Here is a 12190-nt window from a genome sequence, read left to right as displayed (position 1 = left end):
GGGGGGGGCGAGTCGTTTCTCCCCCCATGCTCCTCATTTGCGCAGCCTCCCATACCCAACACATCTCCAGGGCATACGGTCAAGGGCAGAGGCCATCACGTTTCTCCAAGATGCCTATGGGTGACATCCAAGGGGGCTGCTCTCATGGCGCAAAGCCGCTGTGTGTCTGGTTTTACAGGTGTATTTGCTGGCCTGGCAGGAGCCTGCTGGGGTTGGGAAGGGAGCTGGGGACACGGCTGGGACCCAGCACTGCCTTGGTCTCCTCATGGTGGGTTGGGGATGCCCCATCCTTTGCAGGCTGCTTCCCTGCCTCTTTGGGTCCACGCAGGTTCGGAGCCTGCTGGGTTTAAGCACATGGGCAAGCTCAGCCCTGGGTGGGCTTTCTGGCAACCAGGTGGTGGTGAGTTTGCACACAGGGTTTTTGGGTCAGTAGGGCCATTATAGGGCAGAGGGAGCAGAACTGGGGTCACCAGATCCAGAAGGTTCAGATTTTCCCTCCGGGACTCAATCAATCAATTTGCCTGGCCTGCGGAAGCAGGGAGCAAAGATGACCACAAAGTTTTCAAACCATCCCATTTTCAGCTTCTCACTTGCATACTTGAATGAGGAGCCTTGAACTCAGCGGAGCTGAGTTCCTGGCGCCCTCGGACAACGTGTATTTCCCCGGGCACTTATACCAGCAGCTGGCTTAAACAGGGGCCTTATCCTGGCTGGAGTCTGCCCTGGAGTGAACATGAGCTGTGAAGGGAAACTGAGGGAAGGGACTGGCAGCAAGTCCACAAGAGCTGAGCCGAGGTTGTACTAGAAATCGAGGTTCTCCAGCTATGCTCCTGGGACCAAAGTACAAGTCCCCATCCCTGTGACCCCAGTGCTGTCACCTGCTCTTTAAAGCCACGTGTCCCCAGAGCATCTGCAAGACAAACCACACGTGGGAGCTGGGCGGGGGGGTGTCTCTCCTGCCATGCCTGGGCAGGGCCCACGGCACGTTGCAGAGCGGATACGCTCACACCCACGGCCCCTGCACTGCTGTGATCCCACTGTGCCAGGGACACCACAGGGCTGTGGACTGGGGGGACGCCCGCAAGAGAGATGTGGGAGCCCTTAGAGCGACCCAGCAGCAGCTGACGGGTTCTTGTCTCTGGCGCTGCCTTCGATCTGGATGTTGGCTCCTGTTTGCACTTACCGGCTTTGAGTGGTTTTTAATTATTGATGCCTCTTTTAGCTTTTATCTCGTGCTCACTGCAGTCAGGAAGGGCTTGGCGTTCCTGCATTAGTGATGAATTGGGAAGGAGGCCCTGCTCCACCGCGCTGCAAAGCATTCCTGGCTTGCAGGCTGTGCCATTGTTTCAAGCAAAGCTGTGCTGAAAAATGAGGAGGGTGGGAGCAGGAGGGGGATGTGGCAGAGGCAATTCCCGCTGCTGCCACCAAGGCGACAGGGATCTGTCCTATGGGAAAAGGCTGAAGGAGATGGATCGAGAGTCAAACAGGTGCCGAAACCTCCTTCACCCGGTGAAAAACTGGCACCCACTCACCTCACCGAGGAGGAAAGATGCCATCTTTATGACCCCACCCGTGACAGGCGGGTGGAAGGGGAAGAGATGCGAGACAGCAGTTTTGCCAAGCCCCTGGCAGCCGCAAGCAGGAATCGATGTCAAACCTAGGCTAAACGCTGAGCTGCTCTGTGGTCAGGGCATGGGGCGCTGACGGATGGGGTCCTGCCCCTGCCCTCCGGGCTCGGCCAGCTCTCCATCTGCCGCGGCTGAAAGCTCTTTGGACAGTGCCTGTCACTAGGTTGCTCTATATCCCCCCTTAATGAGCCAGGGCTGTGCCAAGCTTTTCCAAGGATCCCAGTGCCAGGAGAGCTGGTGCTCAGCCCGTCTGCTTGTGCCTCTCTTCCCACTCTTGTATCGTGACCTCTTGTGCACAGAGAGAAGTGGTTTCTCTGCCAGGAGCCAGCCTTAAAGCATCTCCGACCAGCAGAGCTCTGGAGGCCCCACATCGCCCGCTTCTCACGAGCATTGAGCCTCTTCTGCCAGGGCGGGAGGGGGGCTCACAGCTCCGGTCCTGACCGAGGTTGCAAGGCAGCGCAGCCTGTTTGGAAGGGGGGAAGCTCTTTTCTCAAGTCTGCAGCTACTGGGAGTCATGAGGGAGAGGTTTTTTTACCCCCTTTTTTTTTTTTTTTTTGCTGCTGCTATAGGTTAGATCTGAGCCCAAATCTGGTAAGGTGCCCTATGAAATGACTCCCTTCGGAGATCCAGAAGCAGATCCAGTGGTTGCAAACAGGGCCAGGCTGGAAGCACGGGGAACTGCAGCGCTCCTTGCCTGTGGGACAGGATATCAGGGCATCTCCCACCCCCAGGGAAACACTTTGGGTGGGAAGCTTTGGGTTTGCTTCACGAATGGGTCGCTGGGGGGGAAGAGGAGTGGAGCACCACGTTCAGCTTGGCATTTGCTGAGGGGTGCAAGGGGATTTGGAGAGCCCAAAAGCTCTGCCTCTATACTGTACAGTGGGTTAGACTCCTGCGGGAAGCACGGAGGCATCCACAGCCCAGGCAGGAGCAGCTCCCCGGCCCCAGCCTGCTGGCAACCGAGGATGTTCAGCCAGCAGCCTCACGGTTTGTTCGACCCCTTGCCCACCGAACCGAGGCTGCTAATTAGCTCTAACAACAGGGACGTCTGTTCCTCTGAAATCGCCAGCCTGAAAACACCCCAGACCAATTTCTCCTAAATCCTCCTCCCTTGGACATCCATCAGGAATAACATCCACTTATGGTGCTCCCTACCCCCAGGCTGAATTTGAACCAGTGACCTCGAGGTGAAAGCGCTTGAAAAGCTCCAGCCCTCCCCGCAGCCAGCGTGCTCCCAGCGGGGTTTTCAGCAGCAGTTACAGAGCAGATATGGTTTTAGCAACTGTCGCATCGCAGCAGCCCCTGGCCCTGAAGCTCTGTTGGCCTTTCACATCAGAAACCGGCTCGCTCAGCGTCAGCGAGGCTGCAAGACCACGGGGTCAGACTGCAGCTATCTATCGGTCGCGTTTCAGCCGGCTCCTGACCAGCAGCCCCAGTGCAGTGCAGGGGGGCGCAGGCGTTCGACCTGCCTGCCCGGTGCTCCGGCCCCCCAAGGGTGCTGAGGTCAGGCCAGCAGAGTCCCTGACAGCAGAGTTCAAAGACCACCACCGGAGCCGTGCTCCTCTGCAGACCCACCCAGGCCCTTGCAAGCCTGTGCCAGGAACCAGCCAACCCCTGGTTCGTGCTGGCGAGGCGTCACAAGCAGATAACGGGAGCATTATCGAGCCCTTGCGCTTGCCCACGCACTCTGGAACCCATCTGAGGCTGCAGCACAGCTGTGCCAGGCCTGGCCAGCGCTCCCAGGACAGTGGGACACAGTGCTGAGCTGCACACCGGTCCCTCCATCCCCTTCCTCTGCATCTGAGGAAACCTGCCATGAGCAGCGCTGGAGAAGGGGCCGAGCGGAGCTGCAGCCCCGGCAGGCACTCGTGCAGCTCCGTGCACCTTTCCGCAAGCTTTGCAAGTCCTTTCCCTGGACCCACTACAGCAGACACAGCCCCAGCCCAAAGTGCTGCCGCTCTGGAGCCAGACCTGGTCCCAGGCCTGAGCTGGCTCAGCAAATGCCATTAAATCCCACCCATGGGCATTTAGCCTGAGCTTCTCCCAGCACCAGCAGGACAGAGGCACGGTGTCCGGTCTTCCCCTTCTGGCTTTTGCCAGGGTACCCATCTGCACCACCACAGTCCTCCAACGCTCAGTAGGCAGCCAGGGGCGCCGAGACATCCCCCCCCCCCAACACAGTTTCCTTCCCAGGGGAAGGAAATTTTCCCCTTGCAGCTGGCCTGGGAGATATGGAGGGGAAGATGTTATCAGGGCAGAGCACGCTCTGAAGCCAGAGGACAGCTCTAATTGTCGAGACCCAATTCCATTACAGCAATCTCAGCCCCAGGGCAACACAGGCCAGATTTTCCAGAGGGGCCAAGCGCCACAGAAGCAGCTTATCCTCCGCACCCCCAGGAAAAATGAATCATGCCCACCGAGCAGACCTGTGGCAGCCTACAGGGACCATCCCTGTGCGTTACCAACCCACGCTGCTCCTGCTCCAGCGGAGAGCCAGTAGCCCTCGGTGGCACTTTGCTCCGGCCCGCCTTTCTTTTCAGCTGGAGACCTCCCAGGTCCTTTTCACCACTGCCTGCTTTCACCTTGCTCTCCACTTTGTTTGGCTTTGTCCGGGCGTTCGCCTTGTCCGGGTTCCAGCAGACTCCAGGCAACGCTGTGGTGTGGGTGTGCAGCTCCGCACGGCCGCCTGCGTGGAGGGATCACATCCCAGAGCGGGGTGCAGGCAGGGAAGATGATCCTTGGCCCTTGTTCTGCCAGCACCTGCGGAGGCAAGAGCAGGAGAGAAGCCAGAACCAGAAGTGTCAGTTTTAACCCCCCTCCTGCTGGCTCACGGAGCAACCTCCAGAGAGGGCCCCCCTCCCCCCCAGGAAGGGCAGCACATGGCACCAGGTAAGGCAGGGGCTGCTCTGGGACACGCTCACCTGGAGGACAGGGGGGGCAGCTCTTGCGGACACCTCCCAAAGCCCACTGGGAGCCATGGGGAAACTGAGGCAGAGTCCAAGGTTAGCCAGCAAAGCTACCTATTCCCGCCCACCGAGTTCCCTGTTGGGGTATCTGTCTGTCTGCGGGTGTCTCTCTGTCTGTGTGTGGTAGGGTGGTGTCAGGAGAGGGAAGGAAGTACCTTAAAGTCATCCCAAAGGCAGCAAGAAAGCAGGCAGCAAGTCATGGTTTTAACCAACCTTCTTATTTCTTTATTTGAAAGGCACAGCTTGTACGTCCTTGATACAGCATTTTCAGTTCCTCTTATTATAGGTCAAGTGATTAAACACAAAAAGCAAAACAAGATCTTCCTAAAGGACTATATACAAACACCAGATTATTATTTAATTTTACTTCTTTTTTTTCTTCCTTTTTTGTTGTTTTTTTTTTTTTTTTTTTTTTTTTAGAAGACACGCTAGCGCACGGAGATAAGAACAGAGAAAGCTGCTGTATCCTCTACAGGGGCGCGGGGGCGCAGGAAGGGGGAGGACCAGGAAAGGCTCTCAGTCTGCCTGCCCCTCCGCCCAGCCGCCCGAGCCCCCCGAAGCCGGGTGCTATGCCGAAGGGGAGCGGGTGGCAGAGGCTCCCCCTCCAGCCCTAGGCCAAGGAGCAGCCAAGGAGAAACCCCTGTGTCCGCAGCACGTCCTACTGCCGCGGGACTGGTTAAGAACAGGTACATGCAGAACAGCGAGGTGCCGGCCTGGTATTAGTGCAGGAGGGGCGCAGGGAGGATGGGGACAGAGCCAGGGCGATGCGACGAGATCAAGAGCGCTTGGGGAGGGAGGAGATGGTTTCAGGGTGGGGGTCCCAGCAGGGAGTTGTGCAGAAACTGTTAGGATCAAGGGGCATCTTTAAATACCAAGGGGGGAGCAGCAGGCAGAGGGGAGCCACGCAGCACCGAGGAGCTAGGGCAGCCGGGGGGCAAGTGGCCCCAGAGCAGCCCAAGCCAGGCTCTGGCTCGGCTCTGCGACAGCGTGGGAGCGGGGACAGGGATGCCAGGCTGGGCACAGGGAGAGCATGATCGGCCACACGGTTACTGCGATGGCGCTTGCATTGCTGCGGAGCAGCCTGTCCACTGGGATGGCGGCAGCCCCCTCCCCCTGGCCCCCCGTTCACTCTAATCCGATTTCTCCCCATCGTCATCTTGGTGAGCATCCCCATCGTGGCCGTTCTTGTCCTCCTTGGAGAGGTGAGCCTGGGAGCCCAAGGCTGAGAGTGAGAGGAGCCCGGTGCCGGCGCTGACAGCGGGGAGGGATGGGGGCTGGAGGCCCACAGGGAGCGGAGTCAGAGGCAGAGCGAGGGCTTGGAGCTGTGACAGCTGGTGAGCTTGAAGCTGCTGCTGTAGAGAATGATGGACAGACAGGAAGACAAGAGAAGGATATTGTCATTTTGAGTGTGCTTGGACCCCAAACCAAGGGCCTGGGCTGCCCAGACAGACTGTGTCAGCAACCAAGCTTAAACCAGGGACCTAAGGGTCCTGAAGAGCACTGCAGCCTCAGGGAGGGAGGGCAGGGGAGAAGGGGAGGGGGGGAAGGAAAGAAAGATATTCTAGAGTCCTCGGGCTGTGACAGCCTCAAGAGGACTCAATAGCATGTCCCCAGCACGACACATAGCCCCTTGCCCACAGGACATCTGGCCTCAGACTCTGGCATGCTCCAGAGATGCGGTTAAAGCCCTCCCAACCTTGACCAAGAACAGATGGTGTTTTCATGTCAAGGAGCTGCTGTGGTTCCTGCTCAAAACCAAAGCTCCTCTCCTCGCACTCTGCTGGGACAGAGCAGCAATCCACACTCCCCTGCAAACCCATGCCCATGCCATAACAAGTCCCATGCCAGCAGGGCCAGCCCCGCACCCACAGCCTCATCCCAGCAGGGCTGCACCACCGCACGTGGAGCAGCCCGCTCCCAGCACACAGGACACATCCCCAGGTCACAACTCCCCGGGCCAGCTCTGTCTTGAAGGCCAAAGGCAGAGATTCCCGTCCCTCTGAACCCAAGCGAAACATGCATCACGTACACGGATGATGGAGTTCAGTTCTGGCGCTGTAACCTGCTTGGCTCGTTCAATGGCTCCCAGGACTTGCTGCTGATGCTGGTGTGGCAAGAACAGAGGCATTGAGGGGCATTTCTAGTATCGCAGGGATGGACAACAGGGACCCAGCCCTGCTGGGTCCAACACACACACGCACACACACGTTATCTCAGCAGCTAGCACCGAGATGTCAGGGCACGGAGGCAGGCTGGTTAACCCCGCAGCTGGAAACACCTGCATGCACATCATTTGTGACAAGGACCTTACACCACTGAGGCCCACGGTAGCGAGGAGCAGGGAAGGAGACGCGCTGGCCTTGTTCCAGTTCCTCACCACAGGGTAAGCAGGTCTGCTCTTACTCCCATCCTTGTCCCGCTCTGCACAGCCCCAGCGATCCTTGGCCAGAAGGGTTCTAAGGTGGGCAATGCCTCTCACCCTGCCTCCTCCTCTCCTACCCAGACCTGACACAAAACAAGACCCTCCAAACAAACAAAACAAGCCCTAAAATCAGAAGCTCTTGGGAAGCTCCCCATTCCTGGGGGCACAGCCTGGGTCCCAGCTGCAGCAGCTGGAAGATGCTGCTGTGGACAGTGGCCCAGCGCAGCTGCTCCAAACACAGGCAGGAAAAACAGCTGTATCATGTACTTTAAAAAATAAAAGGCAACTGTACTTGCTCATCTGAGAGCACCAGGCCTGTCCATTGCACTCCAGCAACTGGATTTTTTTCTTTCCCTCTTGGCAGCAGGACATGGCTGAAGAGGGGGAAGGGGTTGCATTAAGACGCAAAAGGTTTAGTTGTGGCTTAGTTATTAGGCAGCTCTGATCTGATCAGCAAGCCACTTTGTCTTCCCCAGGAACAGGTGGGTGGGAAAAAACACAGCCTATCCCCCAACCCCACAGCTAACCCAGACCGAGGAACAGCCTCCGTCCCACAGCTACTCCAGACCAAAAACCCAGCCATGGGAACAGCTCTGGCGTTCAGCCTCTGCGGGGTTGTGTGGGGAGATGGACAGATACTGCACTAGAGGTGCTTCATCTTCCTCCTGCCTCGGGCAGCAACTCCAAGCCTTCCCAATTAATTTCTCAGGGGAGTGGGAGGAGCCCATCAACTGCATTAATTACTGAGGCAGAGGAACCAGATCTCAAGGAGGAGCCATATGGAGGTATTTTTTTAAATGCCCTCCTCCCCCAATTAGCCACCCAAAGCTCCCACCACCCGTGCAGAAGTGGCCAATGACTCGGGAATCACCGGTGGGAGAGAACAGAGCCCATCTTTGTCCACAGCTGCCAGCAAAGGGGACAGACAGACACATTAGCTACCACACAGCACCTAGGGGGGCTGCTTGGAGACCTGCAGGCCAAACATGTCTTGAAGAGCTCATCCCTGTGCAGGGGCTGAGAACAAGCGACAAGGTGACCCAGACCAGGGGTGAGGAGCTGCCTGTACGGGGGGGGCCCTGGCACCTCGCTGCCCTGCAGCAGGACGGGGGTCTCCGCTCCCCCCGGCCAATGCACCCCCAAGCCAGAGTCAAGGCTGAGCCGGGGACTCACCTCTTGCGAAAGGTAGGGCAGAACCTGCGCACAAATCCCGTTTAGCCTCTTGACGATTTCAGCCTAGAAGGTGAACAGAGAGGAAAGGCATCAGGTGGCTTGGGACTGACTGGCATCAGTGCCAGCTGCCCAACCTTCCCCCTCCCCGGGCAGGGCCTGAGTCCCTGAACAATCCTAAGAAAACACACTCCTCCTGGAAAGATGCTGGCAGCGTCCCAGTGCCGTGGGGGGTGTCACCTAACCCCCAAGGCCCCTCCCTATGTAGTTAAATGAATCAATGCTGCTGACTGCAGAGAGATTTTCGATATTCTCTTCCCTCTCCAGGTCTCAGATATTAATTCAATAAAGTCAGGAGCAACCAGAGAGGAAACTTCTTATAGACCCAGGTAGAGATGTGTTGAATTGTATTTGCTATGCGGACACAGACAGACACACATGCTGCCACCACCAAGACCCCTGCTCTTCTCCGGAGACGGGCTGCTCAGCCTCCCCCTCCCCAAAGGCAAGCGTTCGCCTGCTGCCAGCCTCCCCGCGGCTGACCTGCAACACTGGGGTTATTCAGGGAGACCACAGGGACCAGGCGGCTTCTTCACTCGCCTCATGCAAGCAGGTGGCAAATTCTGGGGCGCTATTTTTTTCTGGAAAAGAGTTTAGCTACCAGCAGATCACTTTCCAATGGAATCAAAAGAAATACAGAGCCAAAGGGTTTAGGCACGCACCAAAACCAGCCAAGGGGGCCCCACCAGCACCACAAGGAAGCGGGCTAGGCTGGAGGACAGTTCATGGGACAGCAGTGAGAATTTGTGGCTCAGATCCTTTACCATGATGCAGGCTTTCCCAGGGAAGCCAGTCTTGTGGGCTTACCAACAAGGGCAATGGGATTGGAGCCACCAAGCGCCTCTGCGGGGAGCAGAATTGTGCTGAGAAGCTTATAACTGAGCCACAACATACACACAACTTCGTGACTGGAAGCCAATGTTAGATAGAGTCAGGCTCAGATGAGGCTCTTCTTGTTAACAGCACAGGTAATTAGCCACTGGGGATAATTAACAACTTAACCACCAGTGAGGGTAATGAACAAACTTACTCAGGCTGCAGCAGAGTCTCCATCACAAGCAGGCCTTCTTAGAAGGTCTGCCAACACATTGCCTAATGACAGCCCGAGAGAAGCGCTCTCTGGCCCGACTGCAGCAGGAGCCCGGCAGGAGCCAAAGGTGTTTTTCATGTCAAGGTGATCACAACAACCCTTCCCAGGCACTGGGGAAGGCAGCAAGGCCAAGAACCCACCCGGGGCCTGGGAGGAGGGTTTGGAGGGACCTGGGGTCATCTCCTGCCCTCCACCCCAGGGCTCATGTCTGCTGACAGACTCTGAGCTGCAGCTCCACACCCTGCCTGCACTGCCTAGTCCGGTGCTTAAAGATGTGTTCAGGCCCTGGGGAGAAGCAGAGCCCGCCAGCAGCCCGGGGTGGGAGCGCTCAGTCCAGCACTGTGATCCTGAGAGGTGGGGGGATCCCTGCATTTCAAAGGCAGCTCTGACATTTTACAGGCTCATGGCATTTCTAGTTCCCAAAATACCACTGAAGTGACAGAGGGCAAAGCACAGCGGACAACCCACCCTCCATGGGAACTGGAGCACTTGGAAACGCCTTCCCCTTACCTGTTTGTGCATTTCAATATTCAGCCCGTAGGACATCTCGTAATACTGTAGAGCAGGGGAGAAGAGAACAAAAGAAATTGTAAGTCAAGTCTTCACCAGATAAAGAGGTTCCATACAGCAGCGCTGGGAACTACTGCTGCTTTCCTAGCAAGGTCTTCTACAAAGGCTGGGCAACAATGGAAGGAGAGAACAGGCCAGCCCTAGGAAACAAAGACAGCAGGAGGCAAACACAGACCATCCCTACGTCTGAGGCAGAAGCACTGAGCCCAGGCACTCCCTTCCCACCCTGCTCCAGCCTCACGCTGCTGCAGATGGAGACACGGGAACTGGCCAACTGGGCCCCACGCAACACGTGCCCCCCCCCCCCCGATGCCTTTCAGCAGTCTGCATCAAGGTGAGAGTGTGCAATGCTGCTTCAAACCTGGAAAAAGGCTCAGGGCTCCACAGGCTTCCATAGTCATGGCCAAAAGAGAGGCAGCCTGACCCTACAAACTTTGTCTGGCCAACATCCTAAAGCCCACATGGCCGCTTCAGCAGCAAATGGAAGATATCACACTGGGCTTCATCTAGCAAGTAACATATCCAGCTGCACACAGCTCCAGCTGTTTGGGAAGAAGCTGCATGGACACCACCCCACCCCCACTGCCCCAAAAAAAAGAAAATACCCAGAAAACCCCTGCACAGCAGCAACAGGCAGCTACAGAGCAATCTATTGGCAGAAGAAGCTAATTCCTGACCCCTGGAAGAAGCGGTTTTAAGGCCGATATTTGAGGGTTTAGAGATCTCCCTCAGCTTGCAAGCTGCAATCCTGAGTCCTCCAAAGGGAAAGAAAAATCCACATCTACGCTCATTTAATTCAAGGAGAAGATCACTGGCATTTTGGTACCGACACCATGAGTCTGAGAAGCACACAGCTTGGTATCGCCATGATCGCAGTCTGCTCTAACGCCGCTGCTGGCTCTCGAGGCTTCTTTGCATTCTGAAGATGGAACAGGAAGCAGGAGCCCGACCCCCAAGCTGCTAATTGTGACTTATTCAAAAATTGGAGCAGCTGTAGCAGCTTTGCACATTCTCAGAAACCCTCCTCTTCGCTTCCCGTGACTCGCGGTGGCAGGGAGCGACAGCAGCTCTGTACGACTCCAGCTCAGCCACGCAGACGAGACAGGAGCTGCTGTGCCTGCAAAGCCTCGAGCGCTGCACAACGAGCAATAGCCCTTCCCCTCTGCCGCCAACGGTAACCTGAATCAATTCTGGTGACTGTCAGCATTAAGGGAAAAAAAAAAAATATATATATATATAATCTCTCAGCCCCACCTGGAGATGAGAGTCTCCAAGCAGGCTGCAAAGCCCAGGAAGCAATCATTGATCACTGAGAATGGGGCAGGCTTCCCCATTAATACACAAGGAAAGCTGTAACCTCTTCTCCTTGGCCCCAGCCCCAAGCACACCTCGCTCCCCACAGCCTCCGAGCCTGGACACACCGGCAGTACCGGAGGATAGAGGGGCCAGCTCCCTCATTCCTGGTTTTAAAGTCCTAACTCTCCCTCTGAAGAGCTGCTGTATTAATTTCTACACCTTATCTCTTCCTTACAGGGCAGGTGCTGCAGCTGGCCAGCGGGCACCACCCCACCTTTACAGACAGTATCACAACCTCCTGTTAACCCCTTGATAGGAAAGGAACACACCACGGCCTTGCCTGGCACCCCTCCCCTCTGCTACAAGGGCTCTTCTGTGTGTGGGAAGACAGAGGCATTACCTGGCAGGCAAACCAGCACCCTGCCTGCAAGAACATGGCTGGTTCCTGGCAAATCTTCTCTTTAAAGAGTCACGGCTAAGCCTGCTGCCTGCCTGCAGCACCGCATCGCATGCCTGTACCAGGCACTGCCCCGAGATTTGCACAGTTTGTGCCGGGATACACGCACCGGTGAGACGTGCTAGCGCTTTGCACCGCGGCTGCGCGAGGCTGATGGGGTCACAAGGAGGTGCAGAGGGTTTAGCTCTCGCATACCAGCTGTTTTCTGCTTCCAACTCGCACCAGACTTCTGGGGTTTCCCAGCTTCTCAACTTCCGAGTGCTGCTTCGCCTTTCACTGGCCATGACTCTCCCAGAGTCCCCAGATGCCTGCACACCGGCACCTTGCAGCTCCTTCTGGGTGCCTAAGAGCTGTCACTTCCCCAGGGCACACGGAGCATGGCCAAGCAGCCAGTCAGTGCTATCGCCACCCATCAGGCAGCCCAGCCACTGGACCCGTCCGTTTCCCATGTCCAACAATTCTCTGCCGTGTCCCTGCATTTCAACAACCCACTGCACGCAGACAACGCAAAACATAAAAAAATCCCTGCTT

At 56.8% G+C, this 12190-nt stretch overlaps 1 protein-coding gene across 1 annotated transcript in view; it reads right to left on the bottom strand.

Annotated features, from left to right (window-relative positions):
* LOC104124432 (TLE family member 2, transcriptional corepressor) overlaps positions 1 to 12190 on the bottom strand; it is a 39711-nt gene that overhangs the window by 27259 nt on the left and 262 nt on the right. Inside the window, exon 2 of the mRNA XM_035892351.1 lies at positions 9847 to 9891. Within this exon, the coding sequence (XP_035748244.1) occupies positions 9847 to 9891 (45 nt within the window). The remainder of the gene's footprint in view (positions 1 to 9846; positions 9892 to 12190) is intronic.

This window comes from Egretta garzetta, unplaced genomic scaffold, assembly GCF_000687185.1.
Source record: "Egretta garzetta isolate BGI_Z169 unplaced genomic scaffold, ASM68718v1 scaffold4, whole genome shotgun sequence".
In the NCBI taxonomy this organism is placed as follows: Eukaryota; Metazoa; Chordata; class Aves; order Pelecaniformes; family Ardeidae; genus Egretta; species Egretta garzetta.
This window is presented reverse-complemented; position numbering and strand designations above follow the sequence as displayed.